This window comes from Equus asinus, chromosome 2, assembly GCF_041296235.1.
Source record: "Equus asinus isolate D_3611 breed Donkey chromosome 2, EquAss-T2T_v2, whole genome shotgun sequence".
Taxonomy (NCBI): Eukaryota; Metazoa; Chordata; class Mammalia; order Perissodactyla; family Equidae; genus Equus; species Equus asinus.
Window position 1 is genome coordinate 164378036 of NC_091791.1, and position 20751 is coordinate 164398786.

The following is a 20751-nucleotide window of genomic DNA, read 5'->3' on the forward strand; positions in this document are numbered from 1 at the left end:
CACTCATTGCTCCTCATTGGTCCAAAGACAACGCTGAAAGACTTTTCTCCCTCTTTGCGATAATATTTCGTCTCCCATTGGCTGGAGACTTCCCTTCCCTCGTCCTGTGATCCTTGGGGGGCAGCTTTATTGGCCGAAGCTTAGCGCGAGAACCCGGGGGCGTGGTTCAAGAGCCGGCATTGAAAGAGTGCGGGAGCTGGCGTTGTTCTGAGCAGCGGGAGGAGGAACGGTAGGCAGCAGTTAGCCGCTCTACTCAAAGAAATGCTTGTACAAAGTCGAAGTAAAGATGTTCCAGGTGGAAAAGGATTAAAACGTTCAGCTTGTCACCCCAGCCTTTCTCGCTGGAGTCACTTCTGGAATAGGACACAAGACCGGCTTCTCCAGGAAGTTTCGCTGTAGACTACACCCTCCTGTCCACCCCTGATTAAATTAGGAAATTATCTTTTCATGCGTCAGTCTCTACCACTACAAGGAGATCTCATCGTTTTACTCAATTTTATGACCCCCCTAGTCCTAAACACATGTGCATGGTAAGTGTTTTTTGATTGAGTTAACCAGTCCAGTCCAAGGATATTTCAGTTACCTCGTTAGGTGGATGAGACAGTCTGTAGACTTGTCTCATCTTTGCTCCCAGCCACGAGACTGCTAATGGAGGTTATTCCGACAAGTATTGGAAAAGATCTGAAGCAACTCAGACGCATACACCAATCCACCTACCCACTCTCCTGTTCATCCATGTTCATCCAACTCAACCTAACAAGGTGCTCTAATAAATGGGTACCTAGACAGATGAAATGTGTAGGGTTCCCACTGTTAGCAGAAGGGTACTTTTTTCTTTGTTGTTTCAATTTTGTTGGGTGTTTCAGGGTAGAGCAGGGACAGTCAAGGTGAATGGCCCCTCGTTATTGGAAAGACTAATTTAGGAGGATTTGCTTAACTATGTAAGCGTAGGGTGAGTACACTATTATTTTGGGATTAATGGTGGATGATTGAGTAAAATTGAGTCACCTTATAGGGACCTTCTTTGTTTTACAATTTTACTGAAGTAATTTATGTTGGTTAAGCAAGTACAGGATGAGAAGGGCCCTGTTGTCATACGAGAAGGGAGTACTGAGAGGTCAAAGGGAGATGGTTGCAGCTCATGCTCTTGGGAAATAGCTAGTTGCTTCGAAGGCGAACATTTTAGCTCAGTCTATTAAATATAGGGGCTCCGTGACTGAGAATAATGCTGAGATGGCTGGCTTTTCCTGAGGAACCCCTTAGATGAGGGTTCTGTCTTACCGCTTTCCAGAAACTGAAGCAGAATCCTGAGGGTCTATCAGTAACCTCTGAACCCAAACTTTGGGGATAGTGTCCTGCCAGTGCACTATGTGATCTTTACGGAGCCTGAACTATAGCTGAGTTTTCCACATCTCATAGCCAAAATTGTGTCTGCCCTACATCTGGAAGGGAACAAGGAATTGAAAAAACAACTCTGAGGACCATAACCAGTTTATCTAAAAGCCTCTCCACTGAGCTTAACATTGAGGAAAGGGCAGCCCAACTCAAACATTTAATCATTAAGAAACTGCTGTTGGCCTAGCACTTGTGGTTGCTACAGGGGCTGGAGACTTCGCCTGGGTTCTGATTTTTACACACAGCTTTTCCAAACCAGCTTCTTCTCAGAAGCTAGTATCCTTCCACTAGTTAGGGCCCACAGACACTTAAAAAACCAAGGAACCTCTGGGTACAAAGTGGAGAAGGGGCTGTAGCTCTGTTGGGGATAGGCCAGTGTGCTGCTCCTTCTGACGCATGGATGCTCACTTGAGCATTCACTGTTTACACCTTGTTACACATACATTGCAAACCTGTCCTTTTGTGACTCTCCTCACCCTTACTGAAGCCACATTTAATGTTCTTTTTTCCCCCTGTCCGTTGAAGCATTTTATTTGCACATATTTATTACATCCCTAGAAAAAGAATCCCAGGATTTTCCCGCCTATGTGTTTTCACCTTGCTTCTTCATGGGCCATGATGCCACCTGAGGTTGTCATTATAATGACACCACACTGATGGGATGGATGTAAGTTATTTTGCCATTTTTCTAGATCTTTCTGTTGCACATCAAATCTGGGACTGATCACTCCACACTTGTTTAACCTGCCTGTGAGGTTCACAACAGTTTTCCCAGCTCTGTGGTCATCAATGATTTCAAATTTTCCAGGGTAACCATGCTTCATTGTCACAGTTACAAACTGGACATGACTTTGGAGCACAGCCTAATGAGAACCTGGAGTTTGCCTCTCTTCTTGGCATTGTTGATGCTCTTGAGAGCATCAGCCAGGACATTCATGAGCACCATTGTGGCAGCACAGAAAGATGCCAGAAAGAGCTTAATGTTTATTTAAATCTGGTTTTATTTGTATAAAAATGTGGGAGAGATGGAAAGTTGGGTACATTATTGAGGATCCTAGAGGGATGGACGAGTAGAATGGCTTATTTTTTTAGTAGTGTGGGCTCTTGGTGATGTTTTCATTATAGGATCAATATAGGGATGTGTGGCTAGAGAAGTAAATGTTAACTGATAGGGAGAGTGTACTCTCTGACAGCATGCGAGGCACTGGAGGAAGAGATTGATGGAATAATCCCTGAATATGTCCTGTTATAGATCCCTTCTAATGCCAGACTAACCTCCACCCACATGGGTGTGAGACATGGTGAAGGGAAGTATAGTGACTCTCTAAGTGCTTTTGTGATGAGATTGCCTTATAATATTTCCCTATGGGACTTGAGTTCCAAGAGTCTGTTGGAAGAAGCCATTACGTATTCTGCAGATGGACTTATTCATTGACTACCTACAATCTGGGCACACTACTTTAGGATAAATCTAAGATCAATAAATACTATCTCAACGTCAGTGACATTACAGTTTGGTAGTGGTCAGAAGAAACATGCCAGGAAAGCAAGGTAATTTGTGAGAAGGGCCATAAAAGAGACCGTAAATGCAGTGGTTAGATTTGCATGCTCCACTTCAGTGGCCTGGGGTTCCCAGGTTTGGATCATGGGCACGGACCTACATGCCCTACACAGCATCAAGCCATGCAACCCACATACAAAGTGGAGGAAGATTGGCACAGATGATAGCTCAGGGCCAATATTTCTCAAGCAAAAAGAGGAAGATTGGCAACAGATGTTAGCTCAGGGCCAATCTTTCTCACACACAAAAAAGGAGGCCATAAAAACCCTATCAAGGGTTGGCCCTGTGGCTGAGTGGTTAAGTTTGCATGCTCCGCTTCAGTGGCCTGGGGTTCCCTGGTTTGGATCCTGGGTGCAGACCTAGCACTGCTCATCAAGCCGTGCTGTGGCAGCATCCCACACAGAAGAACTAGAATGACCGCCAACCAGGATATACAACTATATACTGGGGCTTTGGGGAGAAAAAAAAAAAAGAGGAAGATTGGCAACAGATGTTAGCTCAGGGCCAATCTTCCTCACAAAGAAAGAAAGAAAGAAGGAAAATGGCTGACACACACACACAAAAAGAAAGGAAATGGAGACCAGCCAGGTGGCGCAGCGCTTAAGTGCACGTTCTGCTTCGGTGGCCCAGGGTTCGCAGGTGCGGATATGGCACTGCTTGGCGAGTCATGCTGTGGCAGACGTCCCACATATCAAGTGGAGGAAGATGGGCACGGATGTTTGCTCATGGCCAGTCTTCCTCAGCAATAAGAGGAAGATTGGCAGCAGATGTTAGCTCAGGGCTAATCTTCCTCAAAAAAATAAGAAAGAAAGGGAGAGAGAGAGAGAGAGAAAGAAAATGGCTGACACTTTCAAAACAAGATGGCCTCACTCACACGTCTGGCAGTTGTATGTGCTGGCATGGCTGGGCTTCTTTATAGCATGGTGGTACTTAGAGCAATGGTCTGAAGAGGGTGAAAGGAGAAGCTGCAAGGTGTCTTTAGGTCTTCATTCCTACCACTCTAGTGGTCATAGCAAGTCATAAGGCCTATACAGATTCAAGGTGAGGGGAAATGGGCTTCAAGTCTTGATGGGAGGAGCTGCAATATATTGTGGCTGTGTTTTCCAAACTACTATAAATGGTAGAATTTCAGCAATCAATACATGTACAAATATTTGTTAAATATCTACTCTTTGTGAAAGACACTCCTTAAGAAACTTAAACTCGGGATAGGGAGAGATAATGTAAAAATACACAGTCTAAAATATCAGCACTAGTAATTTTTAATTACATGGGAAAATATCAATAGTAGAAATTTATGATACAACACATGCTTCCTAACAAATGAATTGAACAGTGTAATACAAGTTCAAGGAAAGAAGAAATCCCTTCTAGTTAGAGCAGCCCGAGAAAACTTTAAAAATACAAAGAAGGATTATTATGTTATTGTATATGGGGATAACTTGGATTTGAGCTTTGTCTTGAGTAGGTCGATTGGCAGAGAAATGCAAAAAGTAATGATAATATATGTGATTTTCTCACAGTTAATAAAGCACTTTTATATTTGTATTCATTTATTTCAAAACCCACTATGAGATGGACAGGGAAGGCAAGACTATCTTTATCTTATAGATATGGAAACTGACGCTCTGTAAATTAGGGTCACTTAAGCTAAGTGAGAGATTGAAATGGGACTAAAAGTCCAGGTTTCCTGACTTACGGTTTAATGCTTTTGCCCTCATATCATCAGCTAGGCAGATTGAAAAAGGCGAAGCACAGAGGTGGCAAAATGCACAGTATTTGGAATAGAGCCCTTTTTATGCTCAATGCCTGGCACACAGAAGTTGCTTGATAAATGGCTATCAATTAATTAATTAACTTAAGCCCCATCTTGAGGTAAGTGTGTACTAAGCAATATTGTCAGCTGCGGTCTCAGGCAGGCTGGATATTCAGCTGGGGCACTCCAGTGTGGCTGGCATCAGTTGTTTATGGCTGGCATTGGTTTTGGTTGGCTGGTGCCCATACTGTACAGGTAAGTCATTTCAATATTACCCCTGGTGCTAGGTAAGTATCTTACTTATGGGGTGGAGTCTTCTCACTTAGATTGAGAAAAATTAGGCTATGGAGGTATATTACTTTGCTAGGACTACCATAACAGAATACCATGGACTGGGTGGCTTGACTTTGTTTTCTCACGGTTCTGGTGGCTTGAAGTCCAAGATCAAGGCGCTGGCAGGCCTATCTTTTGGCTTGCAGATGGCCGCCTTCTCCACTCTGTCCTCACATGGCCTTTTCTCTATGCATACACATCCCTGGTGTCTCTTCCACTTCTTACAAGGACCACAGTCATATTGGATTAGGGTCCCTTATGCCCTCATTTAACCTTAATTATCTCTTTAAAGGCCCTATCTCCAAATACAGTCATGTTTGGGTTAGGAGGTTAGGGTTTCATCACATGAATTTTGAGGGAACAGTCCATAACAGTCCATAATAGGAGGATGTCAAGAAAGACACTGCAAAGACTTGGAAGCATTTTTTCTTCAGGTTCCGACCAGGTGGTAACTGTCTGCGAGGATGGGTAGAGAATGGGGTGGGAAACATCTGCTTGGCTTCTGTGGCCCACAGTGTCCCAATTTGATTTCTCTTTTCCACATGCTCTGTTTCTTCTTTCCCTTCTCCTGAAGTGGTGGTTTACCACCTGTGTGAAAACGGCACAGTCCCTTACTCCATTTCCAGGGGAGAGAATGTTTTTGGTAACACAAGGAGTGAGTTAACCAAGCTGAGGAGTAGTATGGGGGTTGGATGGGTAGAGCACGGTAGGGTCTAGTTTAAGGGATTAATTTCTGTTTGTTACACTAAGCCTTTGCTCCTTTGGGGTTTGTGCATGTCCTTTGCTCTTTTCTTTGGGTTATAATCAGCTTCCCTATCTGAGAGCCAAGGTCTTTGGAATTGAGGGTGTTAGGTTAGTTTTTTTTAATTTCTACTCTGTTCCTGCCTCTGAGTGAGGCACAGACAGGGATATGGGGATCTCACTCTTAGAGAAGAGAAATTAAAGTGATCCCTTTAATTGGTGGTGGGGGTGGGGCACTAAACTAAAATAATATTTTAATTTCAGGAATTGGAGAAAATGGGAGGTCAAAGAATCTGGGTGGTGGTGGGGTAGATGTTTAAAGAGGAGAACATTTATCCTGTGGTCTAGAGAGAATGAGAAATTGCAGTCAAGAGAGCAGGAATAAAATAGGTTTCTTGCCTAAAGAATCCTGAGAAGCTGAGCCTACTTCTTTAAGTGTTGACATTGGGAGTCATTATCCGGAGACATCTCCGCACTCCATAAGGCAATGCTCAGTTCTTTAGAACCTGTCACTTCTGTTCTTCAGTTTCCTTGACCTTGAGTGTGGAAGATGGGTGTGTTACTGAGTATGTGCCTGGACATGGGAGTCCCTCAGAGGATAGCAGAAGGAGTGATAAGAAGATAGAAGAAAGGGTACTTAAGGCAGTAATGAGCTATAATCACTCCAAGATTGATGATTGTTTGATTCCTGACTACAAGAACTCTAAAAGTATAAAATAAAACATAGTTCCAGCTTCTTTTATGTGGATACAGGGTAGCAGTGACTAGAAAAGGTAACAGCAGTGCTGTGGAAAAGAACTTTCTGTGATGATAGAAATGTTTCTATGCTATGCAATATGGTAGCCACCAGCCACATGTGACTATTCAAAAATTGAAATGTGGTTAGTATAACTAAGGAACTGAATTTTTATTTTTATGTCATCGTAATTAATTGTATTAAGTTTAAATAGCCATGTGTGCCTAGTGGCTACTGTTTTGAACATTGCAGAATTAGAGTCTGTGTTGATGGACTGGGTGTACTTCCAGTTTTTCTTCTGATTCAATTCATAGTTAGGTGGGCAGGAGAAATCAAAAAGAAAAAGACACAATAAGGAATAATAATAGCCAACATTTACTGTGTGCTCACTGTAATTCCAGGCACTTATCTAAACACTTAACAGGCATTTTATGTAACCCTTGCAACAGCAGAAAGTACTATTATTGTCACCATTTTATAGGTGAGAAAACTGAGGCATAGTGAGAATTTTACTTACCTGGGATCACTCAGCTGTTAAGTAAGGGGTAGAGATGGAATTGATACACAGGTAGTTTGACTAGGGTCCACTCATTTCCACTACATAAATTCAGGAATGCGGTGACATGGAATGAGTAGGGCCATAGTTTCCAAACTCTGTGCTAAGGTGCAAATTCACAGGGGTACAATGGAATATTTAAAATTTTGAAGGGGAGCACATCAATACTCGACATCCCTTGTGTAGCATGCAAACAACTAGCTCAAGGTAATTCACAGTTTGAACATTACATTGTGCTACATTCTTTTTGATGGCAAAATATCTTTGCAAAGCTGGGTTTTAGGAGGTCCCTTGGGCCTTGGATAAAAAAGTAAGTACTGTGTGAAAATCAGCACGAAACAGGAAATGAGGGTAGCAGTGTTGGATTCCAAGGTTTGAGAAGTTGTGCAGTGTCCCACAGGTGCATACATCCCATTAGTAACTATTTGTGGCTATTTAAGAAAAAAATTAAAAAATACTTTTTCTTTCAATTTGTATGTATTATTTTTTTTCAGATGGTTACTAAGTTAGGAACCAACTACCCCAAAAGCAAAACTGTTAGGTAGTTTTTTAGACCTAGGGGTGCTGTGAAAAAATTGCTGAGATGCTAAGCACATTATAAACTGAGAAACTGGGAACCTCTGGACTAGGATGTTGAAAACAGATCAAAATAATCATAAAGGAATAGAGTATGGGCACTTGCCTTGAAATGACCTAAAGAGATATGATAGACATTTAAGACATTTCATATATTTGACTACTAAGTGTGTGCTGTATACCGGTGTTCACAGGGCAGCAGATACACATGCAGCACCTGAATCCATGCCTTCAGAGGTCAAAAACCTGTGAAGAAAGCATTAAGAGCTGTAAACAAACCAACTTTAGGGGTAGGACTTGACCCAGGGTAGGGTTGGCTGCAACCTGGAGCCTGGGCCCTCTTGTTGGATAGACCACAAGATAAAGATGTGGTTGCAGGAGGCATGCTGATTCTTGTAGGGTAGATCCTCTCTGGGCCATTGATGAATCCAAGATTAAAGAGATAGGAGGTCCAAGTGACTATGCAATGATTATGGTTGCTGAACTTGAATTCAGAATAAAGTATGTCACATAGTTCTGAAGGTTATGTCACCCTGGCCAAGGTGCAGTCTGGTAAACTGCCTTTGCCTGTCACATAATTTCCTTGATGAACAGAATGTTTATATATACATACTGCAGATTCTTCCCCACGTGACACCAGAGAAACACTTCAGAAGGTTAAACATTGTCCCTCAATTTTCCTTTTGTAAATATATTGCAGATCATCTCCTTTTGGTTTACATACACTTACTTTAGGCAGATTCCATTAAAATTAATCGTTTGCATTATTTTAGATATAATCATGTTCTAATCTTGTCTTTTGTGTAAACTAGATTGGATTTGGTTATTTTAAAAAAACCTTTCAACAATCAAATATGGTTAGATATTTCCTTGGGCTGATTTTTTACTTATGAGAGACCTTATCCATCATTTAAAATCGTGCTTTCAATGTTTCAATTGTTCATAGTCTCATTACTAAGATCACTATGATTTACTTTTAGATCACCCTGTTCTTACTTTTGCTAGAATTACTGCATGAATAAGGATAGTAGTAATAATAATAATAATAATCATAATCATAAACCAATAACAATAATGATGACAGAATAAACTGTTCAGGGAGCAGGCCCTGTGGCCAAGTGGTTAAGTTCACGGGCTCCACTGCAGCGGCCCAGGGTTTCACCGGTTTGGATCCTGGGCGCTGACATGGCGCCCCTCTTCAGGCCATGTTGAGGCAGTGTCCCACATGCCACAACTAGAAGAACCCACAACTAAAATATACATCTATGTACCAGGGGGCTTTGGGGAGAACAAGGAAAAATAAAATCTTAAAAAAGGAGAAAAGAATAAACTGTTCATTTGGCACTGGGCTCAGTTCTTTATGTATATTATTTTTTCTTTACATATATTGTCATTACTCCTCTGTCCCTAGCACTAGAACATTGGAGGTACATAGTTGATGCTCAATAAATATTTCTTCCATGACTGAGATAGAAACAGGGTTGGGAAAGAGTGACCTGGGCCATGGTGGTGAGTGAAATGGCAAGCAGCAAAGATGAGGTTTCAGGAGAGTGGAGACAGGTAGAGGATTCCAACAGCCAAGCAAGGGCCAGTGAGTAGTGATTTTATGGGAGGCTGGTTAAACTTGCAAATGTGGAGAGGAAACAGCTGAATTCTTACAAAGATGTTATATTGTGTAGTTCTGTTTCAGGAATTTCCATATTGGGAGGAGTCCTCCGGTTTTCCCAATTGCTTTGGTCCAGTATTGCGTAAATCAAGGGATTGTCTGGCTTTTTCCACGTCATCCCCACTCTATCCCCATCCTTTCTCTGTCGGTGTCCAGGATCCAGGAATTCTTGCCTGTAGAACTTTTCTCTTCACCCCATCTGGACCTGGATTTAGATCCCCCCGATGTGTTCTCCCAAATCCTGTAACCTCCAGGTCAGCAGCGTTGCTTGCTCCGTCGACCCAGTTTCCTTTCTTCAGGAAGCAGCTCAGACACAGTTACACTTATATTCTGGTGTTCCACGATCTAAGGTTTAAAAATTTAAACTTTAAAATCTCTCACGGTTCGCTGTAGACACCCAGGAATGGGGCTGTAGACAGATGGTTCGGGGGTCTCCTGCTGCCGTGTAATCCTCTTCCCGCACAGGCTTCCTTGCCGGAAACCCCGGCCCTGAGGACTGGAATGGATGCAGGGATGAAACGCTTGATGCCCCTCCGGGAGTCGGGTGGGGCTCGAGAAAGGATCCAGCCCCGGGGAGAACTCGGTTTAGGTTTGCAGCCAAGCCTGGGGCGATTGAATCAGAGTGTGTCACCTTGGAGATAGGACTGGCCCGCGTGCTCGGCTGCCATTGGCTGGGGACTTCCGGGCTGGGGATAAGCCAGCGCCGAGCAGACAGCGCGCTAAGTGTGCGGCCCTGACCGGAGGGAGGCGGCAGCTCAGCTCAGCGGAGCAGATCGCGGCGGCGAAGGGCGGGCTTGTTCAGAGAACGTCAGCGGCACCATGGCGACCCAGTGAGGCGGGCACCAGGCCGGGGGAACACTGGCGACCCCTGGGGGGGGGGGGGGGAGGTGGGTAAATGGCTGTCACTGAGACCTGGAAACCCGGCTGTGGGCCCTGAGGGATCCCGGAGAGGGAGCGGGCGCCCTGGAGCTGCAGAGAGCCCTGGCAAGGAGCCCGGGGTCAGGGCCAAAGCGCAGAGCAGTAGGGCGGCCGGCGCGGGCAGGGATGCACGCGGGAATGGAGTCAGGGTGGCGCCAGTGGAGCAGGAAGGGGACAGGTTAGTAGAGTGTAGTGTACTCCGAAAAGAAGCCAGTGTGTTTGTGTGTATGTGTGCGTATGCACGTTGGGGGTGTAAGTCTAGAGAGGGGCATAACCCCCTCCCCCCAATACAGGGCAAAAGTCTTCCCACTGCACGTGCTCTTCACAGATTCCCATTCTAGAGTCCAGGTAAAGCAACAAGGTAGTTTTGGGGCCCATATCTAGAGTTCCTCCTTCAGAGGAGAGATTGCTCAGGTCCCTCGCCAACACCTCCCTTCCCTCCAAATTGGAGGTCCAGGGGCCGGCTCCGTGGCCAAGTGGTTAGGTTCGCGCGCTCCACTGCGTTGGCCCAGGGTTCGGATCCTGGGCGCAGACATGGCATTGCTCGTCAGGCCACGTTGAGGCGGCGTCCCACATCCCGCAACTAGAAGGACCTGCAACTAAGATATACAACTGTGTACAGGAGGGGTTTGGGGAGATAAAACAGAAAAAAAAAATTGGAGGTCCAATTGAGTTGGGGACAGTGTCTCCAAGGAGAGAAGAAAATCCTTATTCCATGAATCAGGCAACATACCCTGCACACTGGCCCTCACTCCCACCTTTGAAAACCTCTTTCTCTGCTTTGGTCCTGGAAATGCCAGTTCAAGTCTCCAGCGTTAGGGATCACAATGGCTGTTGGATGCTCAGGGCTCCAGGTCGTGCTCAGGGCACTGATGGCCAATGAGGAAGTCCTATGGCTGTGGCTAGAAATGCTAGGTGACTATGGCTTCACACTTCCTTCATTTCCTTTGCACCTCTTGAAGATGCTGTTTGGTTCACTTTTTACCATTTCATTGCTTCTCTTCTCCAGCCTCCTGTGGCCCCAGCTCTAGGGCCCCTGCCCTGTGCCTTACTCAGCTACTTCTTTGAGGGAAGCTGGGGTATTGTAGAGTCATCTGGTTTCAAAGGCTCTGCTTTTGAAGAAAAGAATTTCCTCTGGAGGCTTGGTTAGCTGTGTTCATGGGTGTGAGAGAATTGGACTGGAATTGTGAGGAAAATTCTAGTTTGATTCTTGGGATGTATGGGTTCTGGGCAGGTGTTGTCCTTAAGTCTCTGAAGGGCAAAGAATGTTGGTGAAGAGAAGAGAAGATGGGGAAGGCAGGGAGGAGAACAGAGACATGGGGGAAAGTGGCAGAAAGGTTCAAGTGCTGGGGACCTGAACCATGATTTATGGAGTCAAAGATCTTTGGAGCTTGTTAGCAAGTTTTTAATTCATTTCCAAACTGACTCTGTAAGATAGACAGGGCTGATTATATTCCCCTTGGTTTATATCTGAGGAAAGTATTTGAAGCATAAGTTATTTGCCTAAAAAGGCAAAATTGGGACTATAGTCCAAGTCGAGTTGCTTCCCTCTAGACCAGAAATTCCTAAACCTGGTGTTTTTTTTTGTTGTTGTTAGCCCTGAGCTAACATCTGCCAATTCTCCTTGTTTTGCTGAGGAAGACTGGCCCTGAGCTAACATCCGTGCCCATCTTCCTCTACTTTATACGTGGGACTCCTACCACAGTATGGCTTGATGAGCGGTGCCATGTCCGCACCCAGGATCTGAACCAGTGAACCCCGGGACGCCGAAGCAGAATGTGCGCACTTGACCGCTGCGCCACCAGACCGGCCCCTAAACCTGGTTTTTTAATCAGAATTACCTGAGGCACTTTTGTAAATACCGATTCTGGGGTCTCTCCCCAGAATTGTGAATCTGGAGGGGTGGGCCCTACAATTTTTTTCTTTTTTTTGAGGAAGATTAGCCCTCAGCTAACATCCATGCCCCTCTTCCTCTACTTTATGTGGGATGCCTACCACAGCGTGACTTGACAAGCAGTGCGTAGGTCTGCACCTGAGATCCAAATTGGTGAACCCCGGGCCGCTGGAGCAGAACATGTGAACTTAACCACTGCACCACTGGGCTGGCCCCCAGAATCTATTTTTAACAAAGCTGCTGTGAAAAGTTGTGCAGTCGGTTCTACTCCAGTGCTGACAACCATTGTGTGAATGGGGTCTGCTTTTTCGTGGGTTAGCTTGTCTAGTCCAGGCTTGAATTACCCCTGGCAACTCCACTAGGAGTGTTTCTATCACTGTCTTTGTCAATCAAAAAACTGAGCCCTTAAGTATTTGTCTGAGGGGAGAGCTGGAGCGTGAGGGTCCAGAAGGAAATTGGATTCATCCCTTGCCCTCTGGGTAGTTAGTCTTAATTACATTTTGAGTGTCCCGAGTGGGTACTAAGGAGGGTTGCATTGGGTTTGTCACTGCCCTAAGGAAGGTCTTAGTTCCTTTTTGAGTGTACTTCTGGGCCTGCCTCCCGAGGCCCAGCACTTTTACCCTCCTTGATTTGATTATTTCACTGTACTTGTCTGTAGACTTGACGGTCCCTTCCTCTAAATCTTTGTCCTAAGGAGAGATATTAAACCGGCCAGTGGTGGCAGAACTGGGGTTGGGGCTGCTGGTGGAGACAGGAGGGCGTTTCATATCAGACCTTTAGTGAGTCTGATTCAGAAAGAGGAGTGTGTGGGTGGGTGAGCTTAGTGCAGCCTCTCCTGAGAGAGAGGAGCCTCCCCTCTGGGGCAGCTCTTTGACCAGATTCTCTGTCCCCTGCCACCTCGGTACACCTGCCAGCCTTTCTAGACCTATGCTCATTAGTCTGTGACGCTCTTGGGCTGGAAGTGAAACTCACCTTGATTTTCCCTTTCTCCTAGGTTCACATATGAAGATTATCAGACCACCGCACAGTGGCTTCTGTCCCACACCAAGCACCGCCCTCAAGTGGCGGTGATCTGCGGTTCTGGGTTAGGAGGTCTGACTAATCAGTTAACTCAGGCCCAGAGCTTTGACTACAGTGAGATACCAAACTTTCCCCTAAGTACAGGTACTGGCCAGGGGAGGGAGGGTTGGCACTGGGGGATGTTGATGGGATTCTGATGGAAGGGCAATGCTTCCATGCCTGGAGCTGGTTATTCTCTATAGCATTTGACTGGAGACAACTGTTGTGATGGAGGAGAAAAGACCACAGGAATCAGAATGACTTTAGAGGGAAATTTCCCCAGTAGGAATTTCAGAATAGACAGGGTGTGTGTGTGTCATGGTACTATATGATGACCTGTTTCATATGCTTGAATGATTCAGAGCTCCTTAAAGCTCTTCAACACCTCCCTCAACTGCTCCCCCATATACCATGGTCACCACAGACTCACACACACACCTCTTTCTCATTTCTTTCAGTCTGCAGCATTAATGGAAAAAGCAGTGCCTGTAACTGCCCGGGACAAGATCAGGCCATCCCTGCCCTATGTCCTCCTGCCATTCCCACTCTCCTAGCTCTAACTCCAGTCCCAGGATAAGGCAGACACTGGTGCACAGCAGCAAATGGGCAGAATGCCTTGTTCTTGCAAACAGATGCACAGATAATACGTGAACACACAGGACCTGCTTCACACTGACCCTTTGGAGGGGAAAGGAAAGGGGCAGATGCACCCTGTGCACAGTGGAGCTCCGAGGGATCTGAGGAGAGCGTATCCAGCGTCCCAATAGCAGCTAGAAAGCTCTAAGACTAGGGCTTAGAAAAGGACGAGGTGAAATAGGACAAAGATAGTTTATTTGGTTTACTGATTCATTTCTCAGATCACTAACTTCTCTTGGTTTGTTTATAAATTTTTCTGCTTTCTACCTTCCTCTTTTCCCTAGAGAGTTGTGACTTTGCACAGATATTTTTCAAATCCCTGGAGCAAAACTGGTAGACTAGACGGGGGAGGTGGGAATGGGGTTGGAGAAGGAAATATTAAAAAGAGAGAGGGAGAGCAAAGTTTTCTAAGGGAGATAGTAGTGACATTGGCTCCACTCCTATCCCCAGCGAGAAGGGCATTGCACTGAGTGAGAAGCGGATTAATTTTTAAATTTTATCAACCGATTTTTTTGTACTCTCTGTCACCTTTGCTCTAATACTGGTCATTTTTTTTATAAGCTCCTATATCTCTGTGTGTCTGTCAATTCTTCCTCTTGGTTTTGGTGCCTCTCCCAGAACATCCATTCCCTAAGTGATAGGTTGGCTGTGTGCCTTAGAGGAGAAATTCCAGATAAGGGAAATGGTAATTATGGTTATAATATCTGGGTGGGAGTTACCTTTGCACGCCTATCCCCTGCCTGCACCATCCTGGGCATCTGCTCCCACAGGACTGTTTTGTGGGTCTAATGGAGGAGACTTGTATGGATCCAAACTCTGCCCATTTCCCCTTGTTCAGTAGCCTCTTTAGAAAGCTAGAATTTGCCTTGAGTTTTCTTTCAGGAGTAAGGAGACCTACAGTTAGGGTAATAAATAAGAATTTTGAAAATTTTGGAAAAAGAGTTACTGCATTCACTGTATTCCTTATTACCCATTTATTCTAATTTTTAATCCTAGTTTCTTGCAGTATGGCTTTCTCACTCTTTTGAACTTTCTTTAGAAAGCCTTTCCTTCCTTTGATGCATGTTAATGTTGCACATCCTTACCTCCATAGCTCTAATCATAGGATGGACTTATATACTTATTTGTAAATTTATGATTAATTTTTGTCTCCCTTACTTGACTTAAACTTTCTGAAAGCAGAGATGATAACGTCTTCTTTTGCTTCCTTATGCCCTCATGTTGAGCACAATGAGTTGCCTCATAGTAGGTGTTCATGGATATGTGTTGTATGAAAGCATCATCCCATTCGTTTCCCTTTCTTGTTTGTATACAGTGCCAGGTCATGCTGGTCGACTGGTGTTTGGGTTCCTGAACGGCAAAGCCTGTGTGATGATGCAGGGCAGGTTCCACATGAATGAAGGCTACCCGCTCTGGAAGGTGAATCAGGGGCATCAGCCTAGATGAATCTGGAAGAAGGGAGAGAGCCGTCTCTCCTATTCTATTACCTAGCTACCTGGTCTAGGTAATTTTTGGTCCCCTCCTTTCTCTTTCATGTTGTATATCATGCATGTCTGCATGGGTGGGTTGGTGAAATTTTAAAGAACAGTTTATGATCTTTTATCTTTTGCTTCTAAGGTGACCTTCCCAGTGAGGGTTTTCCGTCTTCTGGGTGTGGACACCCTTGTGGTCACCAATGCAGCTGGAGGGCTCAACCCCAAGTTTGAGGTTGGAGATATCATGCTGATCCGCGATCACATCAACCTGCCTGGTTTCTCTGGTCAGAACCCTCTCATAGGGCCCAATGATGAAAGGTATGGATCTTGCTCCTTTATTTATAGATGGATAGGTTGTAAGGACTGGCCTGGGGGTTAGGAGAAATCTCATTGTATTCCATTAATCTGAGATAATCCAACCTGTGCCCTAGGTTTGGAGTTCGTTTCCCTGCCATGTCTGATGCCTACGACCGGGATATGAGACAGAAGGCTCACATTGCCTGGAAACAAATGGGGGAGAAGAGAGAGCTACAGGAAGGCACCTATGTGATGCTGGCAGGCCCCAACTTTGAGACTGTGGCCGAGTGTCGTCTGCTGCAGAAGCTGGGGGCGGATGCTGTTGGTGAGAAGGAGAATGTGGCTCTAGGCTTGAAGAGGGAGGGATCTGGTAGAATAAGGATGGCAAGAATTAGGATATTGTAGAGCTGATGGTGGATTGAGAGAGAATCTGACTTAAAGGAAGATTGAATGAAATTGACTCCTGGAAAGATACTAAGGTAGTGAGGTTTGGTGTGTTGTCCCATCAAACCTCCCCACCCAGCATCGAGGGCTTTAACAGGTGTAATGCTATGACCTATCCATGATTTGATAACTGTTTCTAAGCATTATTCTAACAAATATCATTATAGCTACCCTCTGTACCTTGACTGGAAGATGGAACAGCATCATTAAAAGTGATTTCAAAATTGTCACAGACAGGGTCTGGCCCCATAACCTAGTGGTTAAGTTCTATGCATTTGGCTTCAGTGGTTCAGGTTCGGTTCCCAGGGATGCCCGTACCCCACTCGTTGGCAGCCATGCTGTGGTGGTGACCCACATACAAAATAGGGAAAGATTCGCATGGATGTTCATTCAAGGCAAATCTTCCTCAGGAAAAAAAAAATTGTCACAGACACAGAAATAAAATTGCAATGGTAATATTTATAAGAAAAGTGTAAGGCCCTCTGAGGCCCCACTCCTTTAAACAATACAGAACAAGCTAAGGTCAAGTCTAATTTAGCTGTTTCTTTGGATGTTTTTTGAGATGTTAAATTGTCAGTGAGGTGATGAATAGCTATTAGGCCAAAGGATGAGGAAAAGAGTCACTTGAGGATCCTGAGAGTTGGTGTCCCTCTTTCTCCCCATCAGGCATGAGCACAGTTCCAGAAGTTATAGTTGCCAGGCACTGTGGACTTCGAGTCTTTGGCTTCTCCCTCATCACTAACAAGGTCGTTACGGATTATGAAAGCCTGGAGAAGGCCAATCACGAGGAAGTCCTAGAGGCCGGGAGACAGGCGGCACAGAAACTGGAAAAGTTTGTCTCCATCCTTATGGCTGGCATTCCACAGCCTGGCTGTGCCAATTAACTGGGCCTGGAGTGGTCTGGCCTCTCCCTTATGGGATCCAAGTAGCTGCTACCTGCTTTGGCCATTGCTGGGTTACGTGCCTCTGCCCTTAGGTAGTAGCAGACAAGAAAGGAAGATCCACACATCCTTCACATTACTTCTCTCACCAGACCCTTTCCAGACCCTTTTGGTGCTGGGTCCTCTTTTGCTCCACTGTCTTCTCAGAATAGTTCTTCCCTAAGCCCTGCCACGCATCCGTGCATATATCCAGGATGTGGCTCAGGCTGTTGAACTGGGCACTGTCGCTTCTCTAGCTTTTTGAAATGATGATTTCACATTCCTGGGGTCTCAGTTCTGAGTCCTCTAAAGCACTAGATCCCACACAAGGACCAGCCCAATGTCTCTTGTACTTTTATACTGTCATATTTTGAGAATAAAGAGAAAGATGAAATAACTTCTTCATTTTTGTGCAGTTTGTTATAAGGCTGGGGCACAGGCGGAGACTAGTATGAAGGGCTGTGAGACCACGTCTTGTGTGACTGTCTGCTTCTCAGATAAGTAACTAAGAACTGAGATGAGTTGGTACGTGAATGCAGGAAAGAGGAAGGAAAGGCAAGAAATGAGAGATAAAGATGTTGAAAGATGGTGAGGATGGAAGGGCTAGCTTCTGGCACATGAGGCCACTTCCCTCCGACCAGTTTCCTCTCTTGCTTGCCTTCTATTGTTTCATCCCCTGTCTGCCTTCTCCTGAATATCAGACTCAGTTCAGTGATCTTGAAACCAAGGACAAAAGAGTTCAAGTTTCCCTGGATTAGGATGTAACTGTGCCTGTACCCCCAAGGTTAACATGGGACACAAACTAACCAAAGTTTCTGAGCTCGCCTTGAGAACAGCAGGAGGCCTGCTGTTAAGACACTAGCTTGCTGCCAGCCCTCTGCCTTACTTAAGCCTCACAGAGGAGCACTGAGAAGCTAAAATGAGCAGTTGTAAGCTTCACACCTCATAGCCTAAAGATCCACCACAGGCAACACATAGAAACCCCCGACTTTGCACAGGCAGCCCATGAAGAAAGACGAAAGACAGTTGCCCCTGCGCAGAGGACTCTTAGTACTTCACCTCCCAAGGCCAAATGCTCCCCTCCCCATCTTATTCTCACAATATGCTTTGGAAAAATGCTTTGAGCTGCACATGGGCAAGCTAATCTCTAACTGGTAGAAGGAATAGCTTGTTAGCAGAAAATTTATGTCCTCTGCCCAAACTGTTCCTTCTGTCCCAGATAAGGAAGGCACTGAGGTCTTTTCTTAGATTCCTCAGGAATGTTGCGTTCAGGAGATCTGCTATGGTGAGGCACCCAACATTCTGTGGTCATCCAATGCCTGACGTTTCTGAGCCTCCTCTCCAATCTCATTTGCTTTATATAAGTCATTTCCAAATCAGTTCCCTTTAAGATGGGTTTTTTTTAGGATGATAGTCCGCCGTCTTCTGATTTGCTAGTTTATCTCTTATTAAATTTCTTTCTCTACCATCGCCTGCTTGACCTTTTATCTTGGGGAGTATAGATTGAGCCCTTGCTCAGTATCAATCTCAACTTCTGTTCATAGTCGCCACTTCCTTGTTAAACCCTTACTGTATTTCCTCTTGATTTCCTTCTCTCCGCTACTCAACCTGTCACCAGCCATGGACTCTCACCCATTTCCCTTGTCTTGCCTAAAGTCTAACCTTTTTTTGTGTTTGACCTAATTCTCTTGTCTTGTTGAAAGGTACAGATGTTCCTTTGATGGCTTTGCTGGTCTTGAGCTTATTGGTTTCAGCTTAGTTCCAGGAAGAACCTGTAAGCTACAGCCACCCTGGACCCATCTGCTCTGAAGTGGGCCCAGACCAGTCCAGACCACAACCACAAGAATGAAACCTGTGCTGACAGGCAGACAGTTGTACTGAAATAACCTGCCCTTATTAACAGCCTAAATTCTCCTCCTCTAGTTGGGGCAAAGCAGCCATTTTTAGATGATGTGATGTATATAAAAGTATGATTTAAAACCATACGTGTGCAAACCTATGCCTAGCCCTACGTGTGATGATGAAACTTCCCCTTTGAATATTCATTCTTACCCTAAATAAAGGTACCCACCTCCCCATGCTAGTGGAGCTGTAGCTTTGTGAAATTATTCCCTATGGTTTTCATTTTCTTTGCTGCAGGCCGCAATAAAATTTCTGCTTTATGTGGCAACTACTTCTGGTGTAGTTTGATTGACTCACCAAGAAGGGGACTCACATTTGCTCCAGTATAAAATTGGCAACCCACAAGGGACCTCTATCCCTCTAAGGCTCTCTTCTTCCAACCACCCAGTTTATGCTACTGGAGGTTGAGGGATGAGTCTCACAGGGAGGGACTTTCTTCTTGGTGTTGGTGCTGCTGGTTTGATGTTACTTCCCCAATGGGAGACCCAGTGGCCACATTGAGCATTTTGTTTGGAAGATCTCTTGATGGATGTAAGTGGGGCCAACCCCACAGCACAACGATAAGTTGTTTCTTTAAGTTGTCTCACAAAGTAAGTCTGCCTGAACCTTGAGTTTAAGGCTGCCCTAGCCTTAGGTTTGAGTCCCAACATTCGTTAATGGGAGCTTGGCTTTGGGGTTCAGATCCCTGTCTGGAGGTAGCCTGGCACAGGGAAGTAAGTCGCATTTGGTTGGAAGGATTGCATGACCTGGCCACTTCAGAAGATCTAATGCTTGACTCTGGCAAATGGGAGCAATCCCTGTTTACTAGTCATTGGGCAGTGAAGGCTTGAGGCCCATTTGAGTTTGTCACTGCTGGGGCTTGATGAACTTCTGAGGGCCCTTTTGTGTTTGTAATGAAAGTGACAAGGGGTGGGTTTGAATCCTCCCCAGAGCCAGTGTGTGTGTATGCTTGTGTTGTGTCTGTGACAGAAGGAGCTGATCCCCTGTGGTTGGGGTTAATTCTCTCAGAAGTTACAGAGTCTGTCTCTGAGTCTTGTCTTGCAATTGTGGTGAAAGACAGGGTCGGGTCCCTGCAGGCTGAGATTTGAATGTTTGTGACCTGTGCTTGCTGGTCAGGGCCGCCCAACAGAAGCTTTGCCTTAGAGTGACAGAGACTTTATCATGGTTTCTTTCTCCATTTCCTTAACAAACTGGGTCTAGGCCCCTCAGATCTCTCTCTCTCTTCCTCAGTTTCTTTACCAGCAGTCATTGAGGAAAGCTCAACACTTCCCTCTTCTTTCCTTCACATTTTCTGCTAGAGGATTTCCATTGACCTCTCCCAGATTTCCTCCTACAATCCTCCTGAGGTCATTTAGTCTCTTTAATCATCCATCTTTGGGAGGTTGCTTTTGCTTTTGGTGATGAAAGAAGCCGGGTTCAACACTTTAAAAGATGTTTTTGGTAAGTAACAGAACTCATGCACGGCACTGCCAAGGTACTTGGCTTCTGAGCACGTGGTCTGATTTTTCTGTAGTGGATATTGGATCTGTCGGTTTTTCCTTTCTGTCCTCACACTAACCTTTTTCAACAGGACTGGCCGGAAAAGATGGACTTTATGTAAAATAATTACATCTCTTTTGCCTAATTATATTTTAAATTATATTTTGGGGATTATGAGAGCATATAAATTCACCTTTCAGACAATGTTAATTAAACATGCTAAAAGAGATTTCAGTTTAATATGTCCCAAATGGGACAATTTCAGTTTACCCAAACTGGTCTATTTATGTATTTAATTGGAAAAAAAAATTGGCTACAAAAAAATTAAATAACCAATGGCAAGCCTATTTTAATTTTTGAGGCTTCTAAACAAGGTCAGAAATCCCATACTGCCTCTTTAAGAAAAA

General features: G+C 44.9%; 1 protein-coding gene and 1 pseudogene across 1 annotated transcript; one reads left to right on the forward strand and one right to left on the reverse strand.

Annotated features, from left to right (window-relative positions):
• Positions 1-53: 53 nt before the first annotated feature.
• LOC139044524 (small ribosomal subunit protein uS8 pseudogene) lies at positions 54-2845 on the reverse strand (annotated as a pseudogene).
• Positions 2846-8988: 6143 nt separating this feature from the next.
• Positions 8989-17360, forward strand: LOC106833287 (purine nucleoside phosphorylase-like). The gene is made up of 6 exons (XM_014844490.3): positions 8989-10150; positions 13127-13296; positions 15143-15246; positions 15445-15620; positions 15734-15924; positions 16710-17360. The coding sequence occupies exons 1-6, from the start codon at positions 10140-10142 to the stop codon at positions 16925-16927; spliced, it is 870 nt and encodes a 289-aa protein (XP_014699976.1). The 5' UTR covers positions 8989-10139; the 3' UTR covers positions 16928-17360.
• Positions 17361-20751: the final 3391 nt, after the last annotated feature.

Excerpts from the sequence above, each read along its gene's own strand:
- LOC106833287 (XM_014844490.3), top strand. Across the intron at positions 15,621-15,733 it reads ATAGGGCCCAATGATGAAAG|GTTTGGAGTTCGTTTCCCTG; the intron begins GTATGGATCTTG and ends CCTGTGCCCTAG. Across the intron at positions 15,925-16,709 it reads GCTGGGGGCGGATGCTGTTG|GCATGAGCACAGTTCCAGAA; the intron begins GTGAGAAGGAGA and ends TCTCCCCATCAG.